Consider the following 25808-nt stretch of genomic DNA (forward strand, 5'->3'; position numbering starts at 1 on the left):
GAACGTCCGATGGGATCGACCCTTAATTTTTTTCGTAGATTTTTTTTCCGGTCGCAATAGTCGATACTCGATGGCGTTGGATGTCTCCAGAGAAGAAAATCTAAAACGAACAGACCGACCACCCCTGAAATGATAAATCAATAATTATAATTAGACGGCGAATTTATGTATGAAATAAACATAGCTTGCATTAATTGCAAGATAAAGGAGATAGATGTACATGTAATATATGTCTTTGGTCAATAATTTTACGGACTGGAAAATGGCAGGAGGAGCTTTAAATTCTTTGAGTGGTTGCATTTGAATGTATAATAAATAATAGTCGATTCCGATCACTATACTTAATAATCTGAAAACATAGAATTTTTCTTATAGTTTTCAAATTATGAATGCAACTTTCTGGAAAGAATGTGTGAAAAGAATTTCGATTTTCGCAGTCCGTTCATTCGCCTGTTAAGCAAGCGGCGCGACTTTTTCTCAACCCGTACAATGGCGCGGAACGATTCTGAGGGCGGGTTCACTTACCAATGGGAGATTTGCATTTTGAACGAGGTAAATTCACCTCGAGTAGAACGAAACAAAGACACCGCTGGGAACGCGGGAGAAGTGTAGGAATAACTGACTGGCGCTCGTAAAACGTCGCCGGGTAGTTTAATTGGCAAAATATGCTAAGAGTCAAGATCACGATGAGATTTATTTGTTCGCTCTTCCTCCGATCATGGCAACGTGCTCGGAAATTTATCAAAACCCTGGAGAGTACTCCTAGGAGCCCCGGCCGTTATTGTATTGCTTCGGGACGCGATACGTAGACGCCGGAGATTCGTCCAAGCACGCGTAGACAACATTTTATGGTTAATCTTAATCTTGCCTTTTTTTAATTACAGTACTTGGCATTCGATGGCACTCGCAGGTCATCTATCGGAGCATGCATCATTTTTAAATCATTGGGTGATTTATACGTTTCTTCGCGGCTGACTGTTGTCATTCGTTGGCTTAAATTATATATAAAAGTTCAAATTTCCTGGTAAAATACAGTACACTGATAATAAAGCAACAAGAATGACAAGTAGAATCGACAAATAAAGCTGTGCTTCGTTCGTCCGCACCAGCTGATCCCGCCTCTCCCATTGGTCACGGTTATAAAACAAAGCCGCTTAAGAAAAAGTTGCTTCGAGGAATCCCTCGCCTCCGATTGAGACGCGACTCTCGGGACACCCTGTAGAGCAGAGAACATTTACAGTCATCGGTGTTACACCCTTCATTCATATATAGGATTAGAGGCAGTGTGGTCACAGCAACCGGGTTTTAATTAATTGCTTTAAAATAGCCGGGATCGTGTAATCCCTGGGAAAGCCCCACTCGAAAGTCCGGCTAAGTCTTTGTTTAACACTCGGTCGGATAATCTCTCGCTTCGATGTTGGCGGAGGGTAAATAGCGTAAGAGAATCGGGGTAGAGAGGTGGACGGACGGACGGACGAAGACGAAGACAAGACGTGTTGCCGCAGCAAGACGCACCTACCGGCAACAAGGAGCTAAGACGAAGGCGAAATGAATACAAATGACGCTTGGGTCACCTGCACCGTAATTGGATGATCGTTTGTTCCGAGGATTAGGCTCCGTTGAACGTCCTGGGAGCCCGCCCACACCCACGCTCGCCGCGCCCGCCCATTTTTCTGTGGCCGAACAAATTTCGCCAGACTGCCCAGCGCCCTGCCAGAGTGGCCCAACAGTGGCCTCAAGAATGGCCCCAAGAATGGCCTCGAGAATGGCCTCGAGAATGGCCTGCCAGCATCCCGGCGGAAAGCAAAAGTCAAACGGCGGTCCCTTCGAAGTCTCGCGAGATTCGGATAAAGGATCATAAATCTGGTAACGGTATAACGTCAGCTCCTCGCCTAAACAAGCAAGTAATGTCGTGTTCGACGGACAATGACGGTACATCACGTTTCCTAATACCGTGAGGACCGTCGTGCAAGTAGGCTTGTGCGAAAACGTATGGCTGCGGTTTCCGGCGCGGTTTCCACGCTTCTAAACGGACCACCGAAACGTTTACGAGCGGAACGAATTAGCGGTTCGCTGCTGCCGCGCTGTCCGTTGCCCTCCTCTACCTCCTCGGGGTACTCCTTCTTCTGCTCGCAGCAAGAAGGTTCTATGGGACGAGACGCGTCAATCCTGCCGCTTTTATGAAAATACGAACGGTGACAAATTGATTGAAGAGGCGGTAAACCGACGGCCGAAGTCTTCGACCGATTCGTTCCGAATTTTCGCTGCTCGCTGTGAAATAATCTCCGTTTACGACGGTTATTTAACAATGATTTATTAGCACGCGTCTCCTCTTTCTGTAAACTCGAAAGAAGCCAGTGATTTCGATAGCTTGAACGTTAAGCGTCGTTTTCGCAATGAATGCAGCTAGACTGCGCATTTTTCGTCGAAATAAAAATATTCAAAGATTGCACGATACAGAAATGAAATAAAAATAATCTGCTTCCTTCTTTCAACTATTCTGAGAACTTGTTTTCGTAGAATTTTATATATTTATGTATTGCACGTGAAATTCGTAGGTTAGATACATCGATCTGCGAGATGAACAGACCGAGTCTCTACGAGCGGCTCGATAAGATGACAATGGCGCTCGCCATCGATCACCAGGCGTAATAGGAAATGCACATATGACGAGGTCTTCATGGCTCGTTGCTCGCCGAAGCGAGGCCTAGAGGCACGCTTATAATGGAGAGAGCATTGCACTTGTCCGATCTGATGCGGTCTAAAATCTGACGGTCCCTCCGGGCACGGCCCCCTCGGCGATGGCCTCGTTTCCCCTCCAAGTAGCCGGCCTGTATCTCTACATTTAGCGAATTTGAACGATGGCTCGATTCTAAAAAGAGAGAGAGAGAGAGAGAGAGAGAGAGACCTGCGACGGTGCGTCGCGACGCGGGGAACAGGGAGGGGGGTGGCAAATGGGGGAACGGAGGATGGCAGCACGGCGATACGATGACCGCATCTGTTTGCAATTGAAACAAGTGGTCCGATCCTCTTGGTTTCATTGGTTTATTGGTCACCGTTCGACCTGCTGCGCGAAATCTCTTTCGATGGTCCTCGAGCCGCGCGTGGACCTTTATTGCTTTTAATCTGTTCGAGCGCTTCCGCCGTTTTTCGTTTTCGCTCGTCCGCGTCGATTCCAGCCTAGCCCGTTCCCTTCCCACGGTACCGTGCTTCTCGAGTGGCACCTGTAATCGAACCCCATTTTGTTCACTTGCTCTGCAAATATCTCGATGTATTCTTGGCGGTAACGAAAGAGAAATCTGCATTTGTGTCACGATTAAAAATAAATTGACGATATTCTTCAGCGAAACAAATTTCTTTTTAACAATTCGATTTTTAATCAATCCATGTGTCGTTCACTGATAAAGATTTCTTATCGTACCAAACTCGCTTTTATGTTTCTTTCCACTAAAATCGAATCCAATAATTTTTATTAATTTTATTTGTACATTTCTTCTAAAAATATTTAAAAATGCATAACCATTAAATAATTGCAGAATTTGATTATAGAATTTAGATCTAATATCTATCTCGTGATCCCAGAAATAGCATTGATATGTACAAGATAAAGGAAATTCAAATTAACGTTATTGTACAGTATTGTTTTACAAAGTCGTTAGCAGGAAGCTGGCACAGACCTCGAAGGAAAAAGGCGAAGGAACGATCGTTAAGGACCGCGGGAACAAAGGGCCGGCGGCGGGCAATACCTCGAGAACATTCGCTTTATGGATAAGTGTCGACAGTCGTTTCCATACCGGTAAGCAGAGATGATGTTTCAATAAGAGGCGGCAGTTAGGCCGTCTCTAACGTGCGTTTTGGCCGTCTGGCATTGTCGTTTCCATATCTGAACAACCGTTATTTGCGGCACTATCGCGGCCGCCTTACGTATCGCGTTCCACCTTAACTCGCGCGAAATCATCCCCGTGCAGTATTACTTTTGATTAGGTTCCGCACAATAGACCCAGCGAACCCGGGCAGCTTTCTATTTTAACTGAATCTGCACGGAAATTTTTTCAATTAAACAAATTTGATCTTCTGCGCAAAAGTCGGGCGTGAAATAACTTTGTTGGTCGAGCTGGAACTGTGAAATCTATGTTCGAACAAAATATTGATTCAGAAAACGGCAACCGCGCTATAAAAAGCAGTTACACGCTACGTTTTGGAGCGGAGCAAATATTAGTTCACGCGTGTCCGTTGCCTCTCTGTTCTTTGTTTGCAAAATCGAAATTTTCGTGCTGCTGCTTTCCCGAATCGTCGTCCATCGAGATATATTTGAATATTTAATTTGTACAAATTGTTTGACGACAATCAGAACATGGTAAACGATGCAGGGTAATTCAAAGAATTTGTGTCATTTTGTAAACGTTTGTTACGAGTTAATGAATTTAATTAAACATTAAAGATCCATCGAGCCAACATTAAAGCAGATCCGTCGAATAAGTCTTTAATGCCTCGAAAAGCCGAGTTAGTTTGACATTGTTAAAGAAATAGTATAAATTAAAATTAGAATGACGAGAAATCCTTTGATGGTCGAAGTGGAAAAGTTGACAGGTGTTCGAACGTTTGCCGGTGTCGTCGGGTCCGTTGACTTTCGTGAACGATAAAGAGTTACTGGCCGTGCGATCGGGTCGAAAACGGACGAAAGGAGACGATGGTGTGCATGCAGCGAAATGGAGTATAGCGCGCTATTGTCTCGCATTAGGGGTGGGTGTAGTGGTCGAGACGCCTCGTTGGTCACCAAAGGACGATGCCTTTCTCTCAATCTGTCATAGCGGTCGCGAAACCATGCTGTTCCGTACCACTCTCCTCTCTCCTCTCCTCTCCTCTCTCTCTCTCTTTCGTCTCTGTTTATAGACACCAACGAAGCTTCAGGTCCGTAATCCAAACAGAGGGTGCCGTACTCACTAACCGTAACCATCCACCATGTGTTCATTTACCGATAGATAGCTGCCGGTTTGCTGACAAGTATCCGCCAATCCGGAGCTTAAATTTTACTGTAAATCAACAGCGTCTGAATCCACGGAGAAAATCCTAGTCGAAGGAAACAACCCCGACGCTTCTCTATTTAAACGCTGGTAAAACCATTTTAAATCTACATATCTATCCGCCATTTTAAAATTTTTAACGAAAAAAGAATAACTTTCATTTTACGTTTTCTTATGTATAGAGAAAAAAAATTATCCTCCATACATTATAAAAAGATTGTTTAATTTCCTTATAATAAATTCACGAAATAGATCAATTTTGTACGATACGATGAGAGGTTACGTTTGAGACATTAAATAGACCAGGGGAACAAATATCCCATAATCTGGAACAGCGATAAAAATAAAACGCGTGACACAACATATTATATACAGTATTTCGAGAGAATCGATAAGGAAACTCGTCGTTCTATGCACGGTTTAAATGGAACGTTCGATGAAACAACCGAAAGAATATTTTCCAGAATATTAATAAAAGCTCGAAATAAATCGTGCACGTATTTCCGACAAATCGCCGGCTACGCGACGGTCGAAAAACATCCATCTCGATGGGGTTGAACAACCATAATCCTCTACAGCGGCCTATTCTTACTCGACGGAGTGGTACTAATCATCGCCGACTTTTCTGTAGCGAGAATCCGGTTAATCACGGTAATCTTTCGCCCTTAGCTAACCAAGGGAGGGGGCGGAGACTCGTCATATCTCGACAGAAATCCCTGGCGCGGCGTCTCCGGTTACCGAAACGAGGCCGCTCGATCCCTCCGAGAATGATTCACGTATTAACGCCGTGATATTTTGCGGGCATAGGTGCAGCACCGACGTCGCCGACGGAGCTCGAACATAAATCGTGGAGCAGTCGAGCCAGAAACCTTGAACGGTCCGCCATGTGTTTCGTTGATCGGCATCTGTACGCGACCGCGCAACGAAAGAATTCCTCTCCCTCTCCTCCGCCCGTTTCGCTACCCCTTTCGCGAGCGAACCCTTATTCGGGGCCCGGCCCCGGCCCCGGCTCCTAGCGCGACCGCACCGCTAATTCATGGTCGGTGACATCTCGTTGCCTTCGTAACAAGTACCATTGTCCAGAACAACTGGATCGGCCCCGGCTTTGTGCACCCTCGCCGGGCTACCCGGCGCATCCGGACCGCTACCTGACAGAGGAAATGTTCACTGAGCAATTTTTCCAATTAATCGAGGCGCGCGGGGTAATTGTTTGTTTGAAAACACGGCCCGTTCTTGCTCTTCACCGAACAATGGCCCCCGCAGATGTGACTCGCCGCTGCCATTTTTGTTTGGAGTCACTCTACGACGGGGACTTTAGCAGAATTGGATGACTTTAGGGTTGTCGACGCGACGATTTTATTTAGTGGTTTCAAGAAATGCGAAGCCGATAACCGGACCTCGAACGGTGCGAAAAGTGTTAACCCTTCCACGCGTTCGATATAAAAAGGTACGCTTCGCGCTCGGCGACGAAGGTGCGAATGAACCGAGCGTTGCATAAACAGACATAATTGGTCGCGCGGATCGCTCGAATAGATACAAGCAAACAGCCATCGATGGGGCACCCCCGCACCCGCATCGATTTCGCCATTCCATCGCGTGGCGGCTCTCGGTTCTGCGTTGGTAGCTTGTTATGAAACGCGGGCACGTTTGCATTCGCGCGGGCTTTCTCGCTTTCTCGCTTTCCCGCTTTCCCGCTTTCGCGTTTTCTTTCACTCCCTCTATGATCGCGCTCCTCTCGTCGCTCCGCGGCCCTCGCTCGCGCTCTCCTCTTCCGGCGCCGGGCTCTCTCGCTATCCTGTATGCAAAGCAAATGTATCATATCACACGGGCCCCCAGGGTTGCATTACAAGCCCGATCATAGTATGTTTCCGGGCGTATTAATACCCCGGTAAAAATGCAACCTCTATTTCGCGACTCGGGCGAACTAAACCGCCGGCTAATTCCATTTGCTGCCGATCGAGTGTACACAATGGCCACCGCTCGCTCTCTATCCCTCTCTCTCCCTCTCACTCTCCCTCATGTTTTCGCATTACCGGCTCGCCGCTTCTTTCCCAATAATTTATTCGCGTCCGTCAAATCCCCTGCAGAAAATAACTGCTCAATCGTTTTTACGATCGTTAAAATATTAAAATTTCTTGGGCATTTTTATTTTAATGTCGCACGCTTCGCTCTAGAAATTGATCCGGTCGTTTCATCATCGCTCGAGCAAATTCGAAGTATAAAACAAGGAGTCTTCGACGGAAATCCCGTGGTTCGGCGTCGACGAAGGAAACCGTGGCGTCTTAACAAGGATAATTTTTGTAACGCGCGTCTGCGTGTCGGAAAACGATTAACCGGTTGTTTTATTTCCGGTGGGCAAGGTGGGCAAGGTGGCCGTAGGTCGTTCCGCGACCGCGGATGTACACGCGGGATGAACGAGTAGTTGGGGACCAACGAGTGATAATAAAACCTGAACAATCAAGCGGCACGTGTAAGACGGTGGAAAGCGAGGAAACGAGTGGTCGGTGTACGAGAGGCGGAGAGATGGCACGGGATGCCTAGACGTCTGACACGGACCGCAGGATCTCGTTGGATGGCCGTGCAGGGTGGAGACGATAAAAAGCAACCTTTACGGCGTGACGGAATTACCACTATCCACCCGACGAACCACCGACGAACCACCGCGATGCCATCCCCGTCGCGCACCCCCTCGCCCGCCGCCGATCCCCGATTCCAACCTTATTCCTTCGCGTATAATTGTACCTCGGCCGAGATTCCGTAGTTACTGCTTTGTTAGTGCGTACGTAATGAGCTCTTTCCCGTTTCCCAACTTTCCTGATACCGCTTAGGTTCCCGGCATCGCGCACAGACGAGCCGGCAACTCCGCCCCTTCGTTACTCGATCTTAATCGATATCGCCAGCCCTTTATATTCCACTCCCGATTAAAACAATGCCGCTTTCGTTTCTCTTATTAACCTGTCACGTTCTACGGAACAGATTTTCGTGATTGTCATTAACAAATCAAATGTTATTAACACATTCCGTGCCACGGTGTACCACTGGTGGTACACGCTTAAATAGCTAATCAATGCGTTAAAGAAATATTTTATGACAAGTTAGAATCCATGAAATAATTTACACCAAAATAATAGATAATAAGCTAGGCTTCATAGTTATACCGACTATAATTGATAAATAAATAATATATTGATTTTTAAAGCTTCAATTGACCAGAATGAAGAGGCGACTGAATACGGCTCGGCACGGAACGTGTTAACCCTTTGCGGTCGTATTAAATTTATAATGGCATTTATATTTTGTCCGCCAGTATTGCACTTTCATAAATCGAACGAAAATAGTTTATTAATTACTGTATACGTACGGTCAAACAAAATTCCCAGCGGCGGCCACAAATTCCTGATGAATTTTAATTACAATAAAGCATAGGTTATTTAGAAATCCTGAAAAGTAATTGTCGCGTGGCCAGTCGAAAGGTCAAACGAAATCGATCCGCCATAGGCAGCGGAGAAAAGTAAGTTCCACGCGGTGTTTTCAACGCGGCGACTAGCGCAATGGTAAATGTACAAAGAAAACAAGCAAACAGGGTGTCCGAATTAAGCGAGGCGTGGAACAAACAGTGGATATTGCACGCAATGTGTCCCCGGCACGGGCACCGCCGGAATCAGTCCTCTGTAAACAGACTAATGTGCGAAATACACACATCCCACGGTGGCTAATATTGCGGGGAACGTTGCCGGACGAGACCCTGTCGCCATTGTCCTTTCGTAAGGAACGTTACTTTGATTACCACTGGGGAACAAACAGAGACATTTCAATCCCGTCCCGACGTCGCCGCGAACCCCTGTAAATAATGCGAAATATTTCGAACCGATTTCTCGAGCCACCCCCCGAGCCACTTTCGATGCTCGTCCATCCCCCGGCGACGATATTCCTCGTTTCGATCGTTAGTTGCTAATCGACCAATTTCTGGTTAAACGTGTTTATTGCTTCAACGCGCATTTAAATTTATTTGTCTTTGATATTTTTAATAATAGGACCAGACAATTTTTCTTTCGAAAACTTAACGCCGGTAACATTTTACTGGATCGACGCCTTAGCGTTCATTTCGTTCATTAGCGTATTTCACGAGATTGGAAAAGTAAACAAAATTCTGTCGCATTACGCGATGCCTGTAATCGCGGAAATCGAATGGACGGTGGTTTTTACAGCGTCCACCCGTGTCGGTGTAAAAATGTTTGTTTGTCCCGTCCGGAAGTTACGCTCGCCCCGTCCAGACTCAATTACGCGAAGATACATATTTCAGCGAGGCGCGTCGCGTAATTAGCGAACGCACTTGCGGTCCGCGGGTGTCGCGATCCGCGATAATCGTAACGCGATTAACTCCGTTCGCTCGCATGACGAGCATCTCTGTCACCTTTCGGTAAATATTTGGCGATCGCCGCTCGCGTCAAAACAAAACCGCGGCGGTTAAAAGCAAAAATGGAGCGGCCGAGATTGCAAGCCGGTCGCGCGATAAGCGATCGCACGAATGTGTGAAACACCGCGGATGGGCGGATCGCGCGCGGTCCCCGCGCGTGTTTCCGTGTTTCCTGTTTCGTTAGAGGGAGGGGGAGGGGGAGGGGGATTGGAGGTTGCGCGCAGAGGGATATATCCGGGTGCGTTTACGCAATTACTCGATATTACTGCTCTGGGCATCGGTAACTCTACTAGCTCTGTACCAATAAATGCATAATCTCGTAATACCATTGATTTTCAATTCGTTATTCGGCCGCCCCTCGGGCCCCGCGCGCCGGGGATCTCGCGAAATGGAAGAAGTGATTTTGCCGCACGCAGTTTAATCGACTGGTCGATTCGCGCCTTGACCAACCGACCGTAAAGTTGCGACGGCTAGTGTCGACGAAACATTTGGAAAAACGGTGCCGGTGCCGGTGCCGGGGTGGTAAACATCGAGAGGCTCGCGCGCATCGAAATGCCAACGATCTGGAATGCGTGTACGCGGCTTCAAGGACGGCGCACGATTCCGCGCCGAACGATTCCAAATGAATTACAAGCCGGGCCCGCCCATTGAAATAGTTTGAATTATCGTACGAGAATCGTAACTAACCAACTGTTCGGTAATTACAACGGAATGCATTAATTCGGAAATGTATCGGGTCCCGGCGAAACGAATTCACGGCGCTCGGTCGAACCTTCGGGGTGTATCGGTGCGTGTGCCGCGCGCGCGATCCAACAGACCGTTTCAAATAGGTAATGCATGGGATATTAACATTGGCAATTTTTCGTATTAATTAACCGAGAATGCAACGGGCGGCGCCCAATTAAAGCCGATAAAATGTGTATGCCGGCCGACATCGCGATTCCGAAGGATTCTTTCCGCGTCCGCGCGCGCGCGCGCGCGCGCGGGCCCGAGCCATCTAATAAATAAAATATTATTTGTACGCGACGCGCGCGTTCATACTTATTGCGTTTATTTCACCCGGCGGCCCCATAAATGCACGTCGTGGCTATCGGTGATAATGAGTTGATTTGTTCGGATTTTCCATTGCATAATTATCATTCGGAGCTGTCGTAAAATCTCTCGTTGCCGGCCGCTGTGTCTCCGTTTTATCCACGGGCTTATAAGTAATTCGAAACCGCGGGATTTAATGCGTTTTTGCGCGCCGCCTCATTGACCGTGCAAAACGAAATTCTGTAACTCCCATTACGTTTTATGGTGTCGTTACGCCCGCGGTTCTTTATGCAAGCATCGATTTTTATCGGCTGTTTCGCGGAAATCGGGATCAAAACGTTTTCATTCGGATATTTCTTCCGACGAGAAAAACGTAACGTTGGTCTGGTTATGTCAGCTCGCGTTTACACGGATTCCGTGCGTTGTGTGCATCAAAATCTATAGTTTAAACATAAAATTGTAATTTATAAATATAACAGGTAATAATTGGCAAGCATTCTTTCGCCAGTAAAGAAAGATGTTTTGAATATTTCAAGGTCAAAATAAAATGGAAAGGGCAAATAAAAAAATATAAATAACCATTGTGAAAACACTGTACACAGTACGAAGAAATTCTCTCCTTCGCCGACATTTTCTAGTCGATAAAAATGATAGTTTGGTTAATTACGGTTTGCGAGAACGCGTTGGGTCGGCGGAGATGGGCGACGAGATCGGGATTTTCGACAGTTTTCGGAAGTTCCGCCGACACGATACGAATATCAAATCGATATCAGAACCAGAGTTGAACGCCTTTGTTGCCTGACGTCATCGTCTGTCCGTAAGTTTATGCAAAGGGGTGGCAGGACATCGGGTCGGGCGGGCAGTGGATACCTACATAGGAGAACAAGATGGCGTCATCCCATGAGGATTCCCGAACGAGGCCGCAATCCAGCGGATACACGGTCCCGTCGACAACGTTGGAAACCTCCCTCCCACGCTCTCCCCCTCCCTCCCGCCGCGCCGTTTCTGTTCTTCGTCGTTCCACACTTTTTTTCCCTCCGCTTTCTTCCAACCTCGTCTTGTTTCCGTGCGTGGCTCGGCTGCGTTTCGCAGCGGCTGTCTCATGCCCTTCGCCAACTTTTCTCCATATTACACGAACCTACCCTAAATACGTAAACATTTAATGGGGTGGGGAGGTCTCTTGCGAGCATGCACGCGAACAGGAGTCTGCGAATTAGCGGCCGGTGATCCATATCGACGAGCATCGGACCCCTAATCCACTTAGAAATCGTCGACGAACGATCTTCCACGGAATCGAACGCGTGGCCCTTCGATTATCATTTATTTCAACGTTAATATTTTAGTACTCATTGCTGTCGATTTTTATTCTGAAATTATATAATATATAATACATCAATTTAGTACACCCCCTCTAGTTCTTCAGTGTGAATAAAAATTATATACGCGACTACAAAGGTTAGTAATTTATTGCTTAAAAATAAAGGAGAACGAAATCATAATCTAAAATAAAAAGGAAAGGAACGAGAAATTTTGTAAAATAAAAAGGAAAGATTTACCTTTACAAAGAAGGATTTATCTAGAAAACAAAGAGTTTCCCTACTGAATGCAATATCGAAGTTTGATCACGTATTACTGGGACACCCTGTACACGATCCGGTCATGTGCGGAAATAACAATTACATCGGAGCCGCGCGGTAATATAGACGGCACCGATTGCGCGGATTTCCTATCTTACTTATAAGATATTCATTCGCGAAACAACGGCGCGAGTACATCGCAGGCTCCGCAGGATAGTAATCGACATCGCCGCTAATTGTAAGTACTCCGAATTACCACTGACCCTGTACATTGGCGATTTCATTCGAGGTTCGCCGAGGGGGCGGAAATGCTCGTGCGCCGAGTCGTTAGCCGATCGTTTTGGGGATGAACGCGGGGAATTCGGCCAGTTAGCCAAAGTGTAACGATGCATCCAGGTCGAGAAATCGTTCCGGTGAGAGAGGCGATACCGGTGATCCGAGGGCGGTGAATGCGTCGGTCGAACGCTAGGACACCCACGAGGGCCGTAGGGCCGTGCGGCTTCTACCTCGATGCGTGTGCTAAAAATTACCAAAGGCGGGCTCGTCTTTTCGAGATACCTCGTCGACTGCATAGCTATGGGTTATTATTAAAATTATGCAATACTTTGAATCGTCAAAGCAAATCATAGTAAAAAGTAAAATAGAGTCAATACCCTTTAAAACAGCTGTCTCGTATATCAGTATTTTAGGTTCAAAAAATTACTTTTTTTTTATTAGACATCAAAAAAAGCCGCTAAAACTTCTTTTAAAATTACGTAAAAAAATCGGAGGAATAAAATGGCGCAGCGGTGATACAAAAGTCAAGAGTACGGTATTTAAATTTTAAACCATGTTTCCCATGAATACTTGATACAGCGTATCAATTAGTCGCAGAGAGAATTGAAAGTGTATAACAAATTAATTAAGTCGTGCTTACTTTGCCCGGTTTCATAAAGTATTTTTATCGCGTGTGTGACACGTGCAGCAACCCTGGAAGAGTCAATATTTCATCGTATTCGACGAAGCCTTTTCAATCTTTCACTGCGCGCAATTAACAGCCGCGTTCTTCCTGAAATAATTATCCGAAACGGTGCAACATATTTTTTCTTTGCTAATGACTGTTGTGCCACTTTGTAATTCTCGCCGATATCACGAAGGTTTCCATTATAAAAATTGCAGCTAAAGATTGCTCCATGCATTATTATAGTCGATAAAAAAATAAGAAATAGTTAAAGAAGCACAGTCGCGAATGTAAATAAGAAAAATGGAAATTAATTTTTGCTCGAAGCTAATGTTGTCTTTGTTATTTAATAAGTTCAATAATCTGGAGGAGTGTTCTGCTCGCCATGAAAAATGAATTCGGAAGCTCGGCAGATATAAAGAGAAGAATAACGAACGAAATGTGACAATAAGAGGGGTAGTAGAAGAAATCTCACGCATTACGGGTAGTTGAGGGAAATGGAAAAACGTAGCCGTGGTTCGGCCGGTTCTATTCACTTATAGATATATGTCATAGGGATCGTAGAACGGACAGGAAAGGTATCGAGTGACCGTGCCAGGCTTATCACTAATTCACGGGAACGTAGATCCCCGGATATAAAAATAATTTGCTTTATGGAAACAGACGCGTGCTACGATCGTGGTGGGCGGAGTTTTCCTCGTGGCCGGCGATCCCGTGGTCCGTGGATATCTGCCTGGAATAAATCATGAACTGCCGCCTCGAACTTTCTCAAAATGTATAGAAATTTTTTGGTCCCATCAAATATTTGATTCGACGAGAATTCATTGGTTTACGCTCGGCTCGACCGAGGACCTCGTTTCGTGGAAAATGTCTGTTCGCTTCGAAACACGATTTTTAACTATCGAAATCAAATGCGTTAGTTTTATGATATGCTCGGAAGCTGGAAAATGTCAAAACGATTTTTACAATGATAAACTTATGTTTGGAGTCCGGATTTTATACATTTCTATCAAAAAAATAAGTAGACGAAGAATTAAATAATATTTTTATGCTATTTTCAATTTAATAGAATTGTTGAAAGGAACGCTGTATTTTTATTTTATTTTATGCAATTGTTTCGTAGCGTAAAATTAAATGGTTCAGTGGAAAAATAGAAAGATGTTACATTTAAAAAATAGCTCCTTCCATGGATACTAAATTAAATTTGCTGTTTCCTATATTCGTACTTGACAAAAATAAATCAAAATTTTCTCCGTCATTTTCTAAGACCGTATCAACTCAACTTTTGCGACTCTTTCAACAGCTCATCTGACGGCTCTCAAAATTAAGAGAGTTCAAGCCGAGTGTCAAAAGCTATAAATACTCATCCAGAGTTCTTTCCAAAAGAGGTTGAAACAGATTTATGGAAGAGTTGAAACACAGTTGAGAGAAACTCGAGAGCGGGTTGAGAGAGGGTTGAAGGCGAGTTGAAAGAACTGTTATCGGTAGGAAGGTAACCCTCAAAGGACGGCGAACAAAAAACGCAACGCCTAATGACGTTGACGCGGCAACCTGTTGTCCGGCCCTTTTTGAATGGGAGCACACAAGCAAGATAACCGCGCTAATAAATGGTCCTGTCCAGAGACGCATCTGCGTTGGAAAAACTTTCGCCGAAAAACCTGAGCACCCCTTGGGGGCCGCTGCGAGCGCCCGCGCGCGCGCGCCCCCGCGTTCTCCCCCATTGGAACAGAGGACGGGTATTATCATTATAATTGTGTATCGATGCGCTGATCAGCAGTATTGTTACACCAAATGCTGAACCTTCAAGTAAACGAACGCGCGCGTACAATGCTATAGTACCGGTACCACCTCGATGCTCTTATTGTCCTGTTCTGGCGAGCACGGTGCTCTATGCGCAAATTATGCGCTCCAACTGCGAACAAAATGGTATATCGAAATTAACTATAATAAATAGAAATTTACTACAGATGGTTGAAATCTCCTAATTTTTCAACCGAATCTTGTCAATTTAAACTTCTGGATTAGAATACTTGATGAACTGAGATTTTGAACGCTTGCTTTAACGCAAGACGAATAAACTTGGTGGAACCAAAATTGTATTTGCGGTAAAATAGCCACTGTGTTTTTCGATAGGGCCGGATTGATAAACGACAGATAGGCCCGAAGACAAAAGTAATCACGCATCCACTTCACGAGCCGCGCGTGCAAGTGCAAACAAACTCCGTCATAGAATTCTGGACAGTTTTGCCCCAGCACGCACATGTTCAGAATTCGTGCGAGCCTGTTCGGGGGCTGCCACCCCACATAAGCATCGCATATGTTGGAACATCTTTGGCAGGACCCCTCTTCTCGTCGGGCAGCCACCGCGGCGCAGGATAGGAAGGAGAGCCGGTGTGCCCCTGAAGCGGGCGCATCACGCTACGCAGGGTTCACCTATGGATAACATTAGAGCGGGGCGAATGCGGTTCGCTCCGTGGACACGCACGCCTCTCTGTTGGCTTTCAAAGGACTGTATCCTGGCGTCGCACGCAAATTCGCACTGTCACCGAATGAGCACCGACAAGTGCACGAATTATACCGTTCGAAGAAATCAGCTGGACGTAATCGCTTTTTGTCGACGAGGAGGCGTGCGTTTCTCGACGCAAACCACGCGAAACGAACACTCTTTTTCCGGTTCAATAGATTTAGGAATATGAACGCTATAACATTAATTTTCCTTGCCAGATAAAACATTCAAAGAGCCAATTCTATATACCGTATATTTTTTATTATATATTTTAATTTGATCCGTTCTCTAAGGCGACGCTAAAAATGATTGTGTCACGTTTCAAAATAATCTGTATCAAAGTTACTAATATTTAGAAAATTGTTAAGAGCTGTTACATAAGTCACAAAATTCAATTTTGTAATGTATAAAATGCTCCAGGTTATATAAAATGGAGACACTGTAAGTATGAAGAATTATTTTGGATTTCCAGTTGAAATGGCTCCGAAAGGGTGAACTACAAATCTAAAATAATTTTTCTGTTTCATAGTACTTCCATTTTATGCGACAAAGTGTACTTTATACACTTTATGTACTTTATAACAATTGTTTAAATTTTGCTAATACAAAGATGATCTCGGATTTGGGTTAAGCGAATGGAAAGTAGGGATTTTCAGTATATTTTCAATAGGAACGCAGATCTTTTGTGCTGCAGTCGTATTAGGAGAAATAAGATTGACGCACTCACCGTTTACGCAGACATATGCCGGCCGTGGAGAACAAACAGGCAAACTGGAGCCGAAATATTATCATAGCCGAATAATAGGCTTAGGATACTTCTGTGGTAGCTGGCGGTGCGGGCACCGTCGCGACTCTAAGTCGTAACCAATGAGGAGTCGCGCGACCCTACTGATTCGTTATTGGATTTGGTCGGTGCGGTGATGTTCATTTGACATCATTGAGACCGTTGCCACGTTGACACCGTTCATTATTGGATTTGCCGAATATTTAGCTGTCCTTCGTGAGGCACTCGATGGCGTATCGCAGAAACGGAAGCTGCCCTAATCGCTCATTCTCAACGTCTTAAAAACGTGCGATACGATAAGGCATCGAAAAAACATTTTTTACAATAATAATCACAGAGATAGTTGAATTACGTTATCGATTAAAGAATAAAATTGCTATTGCTATTAACAAAATTAGAAAATTCTAAACTGCATCTCGAGATCTCCAGAAAATATTCAATAATTATCTGTAGAAATCTGGCGACAACCATACGTTATTTTTTTATCGAGCAATCGTTGGCTATTTTATCACGGAAGATCGAAGAAATTCTCGCTGCGTGAAGAGCGAGTCTCGGTTAAAATATTAGTGGGCGGAAATATCTGCGACTTTTTGCAACCGCGATATGGTTTTTGCTCGAATCAAAGGCTCGCGAGGCAAATGCAACAGCTCCGCCTCTAAATGAACTCCCATGCTGCGGGCTGCTCGGCTCGTTGCCATAAGATGGCAATGTTACAGGCTGTTGGGCAGCCGAAAAGGATCTCATGAATCACGGCGCTGAGAGACGGCCGTTTGAAAAAAAAAAGAAAGGAGGGAGTGAAACCGGTTTGGCACGCGCACATCTCGAACCTCTCATAATGACGCCTGCAGATCCTCGTTAAACTTCATTATCCTATCATGTGGCCAACAGTCGTCCGCGTCACTGTTGCGACGCATCGATCCGACACGCTTAAACACCATAAAACAGAAGCTTCGAAGCTTCAATTGGACGATCATCATCTTGACGTTTTGAAAGTATCGAAATTATTTATTTAACTATTAAAATTTCGAGTAGACAGAGCTCTGTGGTAAAGGAATTTTGAGAAATTATGGTTTCAGAGAAGTACGTCGCGCAAAAAATTATTTTTATCCGCACGAATTTATCAAAAATAAAAAAATGTATCAGACGCTAGAGAAAAACTAATAATTGTTCTAAAAACTTAAAAATTATTTAGAAAATAGGAGGAATAATCTTCGAAAATGTTGCGTTGTTTTCGAATGCAAAGAGTTCGAAGTATGTCCGAGGTGGACGACGACGGGAGGAGGACGAGACGACAAATTACCCGACACGGAATGTATTATCTTCACTTGATAGACCCTGCGCCCTAGCAGGCAGTGTTTCTCAGGCAGGAATCTTCCCGCGAGCGAATTTAAAAGTAATAGGCTTTCGACGGGAGAGCGAGAATATTGAGAAACACTACGATCTCACGGCTTCGCGTTCTCCCCACGGATTCACGATTTACTGCCGCCGATTCTTTTTAACGCAGAAATTTATTCGGACAAATTCTATAATTACTTTTCCCGGCCGGCCGGCCGGCGTGTCGCGGAACTTAAGATTTACGTCGCGCTTTAGTCGCCCCGAGAACTTCTTGCTGTTCGACCCATTGAGTCTTGTTTCAGGGTCTTATTGTCGCCGTGCTCTGCAATCCAATGATATAACGATTTAGCCGTGTCTTTAAATTCAAATAATAGATAGTATAATGCAGGAATTATTTGCAGTAAATGTTCTTATAATTGGCTGATGATGTGCAATTTTTTGAGTGAGGAATTTAATAGTTGGCAAGGAGTAACAATATTCTTTTGTTTTCCTCAAGCGTGAAACTATCTTTGGTTTTTCCTGAAACTAATTTTTCTCTGAATTATTTTTCGGAAAAGATAATATATGAAAATGGAAATTTTCAGCGGAGCGATTAGTCGTCGAAAGGAACCATGTCTGTAAGATTTGAGCAGCGATACCGGCGAAGGTTCGGACGGTTTTCGACGGCGGTGTATTTAACGCGAGCCATCGGCTCGCAGGAACACGTGTAAAACAGGCGATAGACGATCTCGACAGCGGTAGATCGTAGCGACAGATAGGCGCGGAAGGGTAGCGGAGGCACGCAAAAGTTTCGAGAGCGTGCAGGAGTCACGAGTGCAGCAGCGTGATATAATTAATGATCGCGGGCGCTGGCGGGGTCGGCGAATCGGGAGCGTGAAAAACGACGAAAACAGGCTTTTCTTTGAACACGGATTCCATCGAAGACAAGTGATAACCAGGTGTAGAAAATTACCGAGAACGCTAAACCTGACGAGACGACGATCGGGCAGACCAGTCGGTCTATAGCGAGCGTTCGCGACGGTCTCCTGAGGGAGAGAGGCCACGGATTTCCTCGTACTTGATTACGCTCCGATAAAAACTGGGGCAGGCTAGGTGCGAGTTCGAGCCAGCCACCGCATCAAAGTGAGGTGTTTCTTCACGATACGTGACGCACCTGCCATTAAACGTCTGCACGTCGAGATAGCTTCCTTGCCAGACGTCGACGTCTCTTCCGAAAAGGGTAGCGACTACTCCGCCGTGCGGATATATTTCAGCATACCAACTTGCAAATACTCGGCCGGCAGTCATTGCCGGGCTTTTCTTTACGGCCAGCACGATTATGCTCGCTTTTTACATTCCATCGCCCTTGGAATTTGTTAAGTGGTATACCGCGCCGATCGGAAGCGAGACTAAGCCGGGAAAAACCTAGGACGACGTGGGCGATCGGTCTCTATTCGCTATTCGCGACGATTTGTTAGCGGGCCGCCAATTTCATGGCAAACATCGATAAATCGAATGATGTCGACAAAATAGCAAAGTTTTTAAATATTAAAAAAAAGAAATATGCAAATGTCTCTGTGAAAATTCTACATCTTGAAATTAACACTTGATTCACGGAGCATTAAAAACATCTGCTTTATATTACTTTATACAAGTGGATAATTTTTATTTTACTCACATATTCGCAATCTAGTAATAATAATACAAATTTCATGCATTTATAGTAAAACAATTAACAATATTACTTACAGTTGCACTATGGTGTTATTAAAGGAAGCAATTTTTATTTGACTCACGTTTGTTGCAATTTACGAAGATATGTTTCATTTTCCACGAAGATCCACGGTTTGTTCGCAACAAACAATATATTTATTTATCGGAAAAATGAGGCATTAATCGTCGAAGAGATCAATCGAACGAGAATGTCAGTTTAGTGTAATAATTGAACAAGAATTTCGAAAGAATTGGAACGATTGCAGAAGCAAAGCTATCACAGTTGCCATCTGGATTCCGTGGAAGGCACTCGAGTTTGTCGGCGCTGTTCGTAGCGCTATTGTTGCAGAAAAATCGATCATTTCAAGGAACAATTACCGAAAGCTATCCACCGCAATCTAACACGACCGAAAATCTTGCAAACAATATTGGAAAAATGATTTGTTAAAAATGAGGCGATTGCTGTAGAAAAATCGAGTTACTGTAAGAAACAGTTCAAAATAAAAGTGATCTATATTGATCAAAATTTTTATAATTGTTAGTAGAAAAATTGGTACGACGAAGAAATTGCAATTTCTGGGTTGCAGCGAATGATGTTCATTTTATTAATACTATTTTTGGTGGAATCTATGTATCGATGATAAAGCAACAACGTTAAATCGAAAACATGTTTTAAAAGGAATTTTGATAAAACTCGAATGATTTCGTGAACCACGTTATCACGAACTTTGTTCACCCCTTTCGTCACGAAGTGTAGAGGGTTTATTATATAGAAATAAAATTGGTAATTCCGTGAAGCAATTTGCCAAAAGAGTCGATCGCAAACCACCCTGTCAAAAATTTTATAATAGCAACTAAAAAAAAATACCGTACCGAAGCTACGAAAAATTTATCGCAGATAATTTAATCGATAGAGAAAAATTAACTATGCCGTGAAGTAATGATTTCCGGAAGCAATCAAAAGGTACAGAATTGAATAAAAATTTCAAGCAACCTTGTCAGAAAAAGACTGGAGCGCAGGATTGCGTTATCACCGAAATTTCTGTCTTATCTCCATCGAAATTGAAATTTCGTGAATGATTTTTTCAACTCGGCAAGGTTCGATGAAAATCGGAGGAATTGCAATTAAAAAATCTCGAGTTCGCGAACGATACGTCGAAAGGACGTCGCCTCGAAGTCGGCCGGGCCGGAGAGACGTCGCGACGTCACCCTGGAACGTCCGCGGCTCGAGCCGGAATGACAGCCTCGTCGCGTTACCGTCACGGCGCCACTGTCCTTCGGCCGGCCGGTGGGCGTGAGAGCCGCCCGATCGACCGAAATCCGATTGGCCGGAGGGACCGGCGCGGATTGGAGGATAATCGGGGATGGGCAAGGCGTCCACGGGGGGCCGGTCCTTCGCGGGTTGTCCGGCGTGGGCACGCCCACGGCGATCCTCGAGACCCGTCCCCGTTGGGACTCGCTGGCACGCCACTCGTGCCGGCCCTGACACATTCGACAAGCGGCGCCGTAACGGGAAGCAACGCGCGGCTGGGGACCTTGAAGGACCTCTCTTCTGGTCACGAGACACCCTACCGACACTTTCGTGCCGACGATATACGCACCGCACGCCACACCGTCACCCGCTGCTCAGATTACCGTTGCGCTCTCTCTGTACGCGTATCCACCTCGATTACTCCATCCCAGATGGATCGTTCGAGAATCTCCGAGGACTGGTCGCGTGGACACGCTCCGGGAACTCGGTCGAGGAGCTAGCCGAAGAGACAGCCGTGGACTTGGAATCGAGCAGGCGGTCACCGAATATTTCCGGCGCGCAGTTAGCGGTCGCCTGAGGCCTCGTCGCCGACGACACAGCGTGTGACAACCGAAGTGAGACACAGTTCAGTGAAGCGTTCCTTTTTTTCGCGGGGGACCGTTGCGAGCGAAGAAGACACCGCGCGCGCGGCGGAGGACACAGTGAAAGAAAACAACAACTTGCGGCGAGTGGTGAGATCAGTGGAGGAGAAGGCGGTCGTGGTGCGTGTGGACAGGTGTCAACGGGCGGTCGGCTGCGAGCAAGCGTGCCAGCGTGCCAGCGTGCGAGAGCGTGCGAGCGGGGTTGAATGTTGTGAGGGGGTAGCACCTGTTACGAACGTTGATGAAGTGAGAGGTGATATCTCTCTCTCTCTCCCACACTCTCTCTCTCTCTCTCTCTCTCGGTCGGTCGCAACAGGCTCGCGGATCGAGCCGAACCGGATTCTCGCGGCGGGTGTTACCGAGAAGCAGGAAGCCTGTTGCCCCAGGAGAACCCGTACGGCCTTACGACGCGGTCCGACGAGTGGAGCGGTCTCCTGCCCAGCTCCACGATCGTGGGTGCTGGGGGGTCGCCATGGCTCGGACTCGGCGCTGGGGGTGGCACGGGGACCGCCACCGGCGGCGGAAGCCCCGTCGAACTCGAGGGTCACTGGGGACGCAAACTCTACGGGGCGAGCGTAGCTCCGCCACCGCCGCCGCCTCATCACCACCCGCGGGCGCCGCTCGTTTTCGCGCCTCAGGACATGAGGCAGATACTCAAGGAAGAGCCGGTGCCACGTGCTTGGCCGCAGCCTGCGCTCGCCAATAACGGAACGTGAGTACCCTAACCCCGTCTCTCTCTCTCTCTCTCTCTCTATCTCTCTGTCTCTCTTGCTCTAACCCTTTCTACCTCTCCATCTCTCTCGATCAATGTCTCCCTCACCCCCCTTTCAGGGACAAGTTGTCTAGCCGATTTATGGGCCAAGGCTGTGGTAGAAAATTGGTAACAATAACTAAATTACAAGGGCAAACGAACAAAAAAAGTTCTATAATTCTATTAAAGGAGGTTAAACGACGGTAACGTGGAGGACGTGAAGGGAAAATGTCGATTTACAGGTGGCGAAGCTGTAAATCTGTCACATATATACAATCTCTGTAACGTTGATACATATTACAGTCTTGTTCGACTTTGAACTGAAATCTGCGTGTCGTAAAAATTGGCCGCGATTTTTGCCCTGGTCACCGAGGCATTTGTGTTAATAGTTTCGGTATGATTGTGTAGCGTCCGTGTTTCTATGAAACGAAAGCGTCGTATTTTATGTTGTTGCAGCTCTTTTACGAGTTATCAAGCGTTCGTTATGCGCGCAGGAATACGTAGGTACAGAGCGCATTCCGTTTCAATCTCGAAGAGATAAAAATGCGTCGCTGCGAACCTTTCTGGGTGAATAATAAAAATTATGAGACTAAGAGTTAAACGTCGCTGGCATAATCTCGCTATTAGTTAACTGTTAAACGTTATAATTCAACGAAGAAGAGAGCACAGTTCCACGCGACGCCGTTATATAATTATAACCCACATGAAATTAAATATTATAGTTAATAATGTTTTATGGGACGTAATATCAAAGTTATAAGTCTCTCAATTATTTTTTGTATGGTTGGAAATTTTTTTTGGAGATATTTTATAGACAACGAGGCACCCAGAATTCGTAATATGATAAAAAAGGAATGTTATAAAAACAATAGATGCAAAAGATAATAGGAGTAACTTCCAAAAGACGGGCTTTCAATATGCCCTTGGTAAATATGTGGCGAAGCGTGCGTACCGTTGAACGCGTGTAGTCTGACCATGGTTCGCTGTATCTACTAGCCACGGTTTGACAAATTTTTGACGTTTCCCCGAGAACGCAATTCTCAATGAACGTTTATTCTCAGTTTTTCAAAGTCATTTTGCAGTGACTTTAATCCTCCATTATTTTCCACATAATCTTTAAGTTTTAAAAATTAAAAGTTTGATAATAAATATAGCTCTGCTAGAGATTAGGGGGAGGAATTTTTAAAGATTTAATCTTCATTAAAATTGTAATAATGGATTCTGAAATGCTGATGTGGGTGCATTTGGCTATTCCCTTCAAAACTAGAAGGAGCAGTGGAAAGTAAACAGTAAGGTTTCTTTCCCAAGGCAATAAAAAATTACATTTAATAGAAATAGTTAAAGAGAAGCTTCTCAGGAATTTTAGAGGGTAGCAGAGAATATACTTTTATCTATACAAATTAAAATCTAGGATTTGTTGAAACCTTAATATTTTTTAGCCTTTCGCAATTATTTTTCATACATCAGCAAGTATATTTCGTCTTTCTATTTTTAAAGTAGCAAAAAGCTATCATCGTTTCGTTACAACGATACATCGTTTAGTATCGCACATTATCCAATTTAAAAAAATGATTCCTTTATGTTAGAATTTTGGTACGGTTTCCAAATCGTGAATCTCTCATTTTTGGAAATACAATTTGACCAATACTGTTCGAAATATAAGAATTCCGGCATCGCGAAACCACGACTGACGCGTTCCCCGGAGCGACGGCAAAAAAAGTAGAACCTCCGAAGAAATCCTGCCCTAAAAAATACCGTCGCGGATAAATTCCACGTGGAAATATTTCCAAGGATACCGTCTCTGGTTCGCAATTCATAATACATCGCGTAATTACCGCGGCCGCATAATGCAGGCTTAAGAACAGCATTATTAATCTCCGAGTCGCAGGCCGACGGCAAACCAGCCGCGATGTTGGCTGCTTTTAAAATCGGCGAACAAAAATTCAGGCAAAATACCCGAAGCGTTTGCAACCGTGCTCTTTACGATCCTGATAACCGTTTTCACGGTTTTCGCCGTCCATCCACGGTTTTCCAATCAATCGTCGCGGCAAATGTCTCGTTCGGTTAAAAGAGCTTCGAGTGAAGAAGAGCGTCTTGGCTCGAGCGTTTGGATGGATACGCGGTATTCGATGGTGGAGAATTTGAAAATCGATATTTTGTCGACGGTTGCCGCGCGAACAGGTCGAATTATGCCGCATTATCGGGTGAGGAGCGACGATAACCCATGGACCGAGGAACAACCAGCCAGTTTATCTTTGGGAAAGCGACCGTTTCAAAATGATTCACACGTAGATGCATTTGGCGAACGATAAACCGTGTTTTATTGCAGCCTCGCTTAAGGGATTTGTACGACGTGCAAACGACGAAGGTACAGATACGCGGACTCGAGGAGGTAAACCGACCGGGTTGGGGATGCGCTAATCCAATACCAGTTCTCTTAACTAACCCCTTCCAAGTGGCGTGACACGGGAACCGGCAACCAGAATCGAGTTAATGTAATTGAGAATTTTAGCGCCTTTTGCTCTCTCTCTCTCCCTCCCTCCCTCTCTCTCTCTCTCTCTCTCTCTTTTCTCCCGTTCCCTCTTTTTCGTGATTGTTTTCTCTTCGGGCTATTACGGTCGTTCGGTGTTCCAAAGGAAAACTGAAAAAACTGCTACCAGGCCCAATCGATCGCCCGCAGTCAGCTATACCGATTCACAACGATACACTCCCTATCTAAAGTCTTGGTAATAATGCTAATTTCAAGAGTAACCCTGTACTTATTAAGCACGGATGGTATACTGTTATTTAAAATTGGAATAAAATTCTAATTCCTTCTGATTAATATTTCAAGTAAATTTAGACAAGGATTAGATATCATTTTCTACCCCTTCTGAGAAATTATTGCAATGCTGTTCGATTTCTTCTACAGCTACGTTCTAACAATTTTCCTATTTAAAAGAGAAAATTTTACCTCTTATGTATTTTATTCTTAAAGCTAGTCTGCGAATTCTGTAAATTGTACCGATACCAGAAAAATCAGATTAAATTTCAATTTAAAGGAAATGCACAGTTTTATATTTTATTCGAAGCGTTACATCCACTAATTCGCGAAGAAATACGTTTCAGATTCTAGCAAGCCATTTGAGAAAATTTTCCAAGCCCAAAGGGTCGATATCTGGAATTTTTTAAAACTACGTTCGTCTCAAACGATACACTTTATTTTCAATCGAATTAATTCGATGGAATAGCTCGACCGATTCGCGAGTGCGACGCCCGTCGAACACAGTTGCCGTTGCGCGCTCCTTTTACTTTCATCCCCGCAGTTACAGGGAAAGTCATTGTTTTTCCAGGGGCGACACATCTCGCCCCTTCGTCGCGCGACGCGCGACGCGCCGCTCGCGCTGCTTCATTAGGTGGGCAACTTTTTTTAGGAGTTTTTAAAAAGCGCGAGAGAGTTTATGTCTGTTTGCCGGGAGTTTTAAAACAGTTTCGCCGCGAGCCCTCTCTCGCACTCTCTTTTCAAGTCGCGGGGCTCGGCACCGTCCCTCCGTGTGTGCGCGCCGCCAGCCGGGGCCGCTTTCTCGCGCGGAGGGAAACGAAACTTTCCGCCGTAAATTTGAATAGACGCGATATCGTCCCGGTTATAGTTTTGTCCGGCCGACTCTCGTTTAAACTGATTTACAACGACTTTTCAATTAAACGCCGTTCGAAGATTCCGCGAAATAATTGCACAATTTTTTCTCGCCGCCTTTGAAGCGTCATTGATTTCTTAAGGGATGTTCCTCAATATTTTAATTGCAAAATTGTTCTTAGGATTTTTTATTCCAACGCCTTGGGTGTTATTACGCCAAAAGTTGACGTTTGCAAAAAAGTTT

The 25808-nt window shown here is 45.1% G+C and overlaps 1 protein-coding gene across 2 annotated transcripts in view; it reads left to right on the top strand.

Annotated features, from left to right (window-relative positions):
• Positions 1-21553: 21553 nt before the first annotated feature.
• Positions 21554-25808, top strand: part of Kn (EBF transcription factor knot) — an 88380-nt gene continuing 84125 nt past the window's right edge. For both annotated transcript variants that reach the window (XM_078191782.1, XM_078191781.1), the window contains exon 1: positions 21554-21912. In XM_078191782.1, coding sequence (XP_078047908.1) covers positions 21842-21912 — 71 coding nt within the window. In that variant the 5' untranslated portion in view covers positions 21554-21841. The remainder of the gene's footprint in view (positions 21913-25808) is intronic.

The sequence above is a fragment of the Augochlora pura genome, chromosome 10, assembly GCF_028453695.1.
Source record: "Augochlora pura isolate Apur16 chromosome 10, APUR_v2.2.1, whole genome shotgun sequence".
NCBI lineage: Eukaryota > Metazoa > Arthropoda > Insecta > Hymenoptera > Halictidae > Augochlora > Augochlora pura.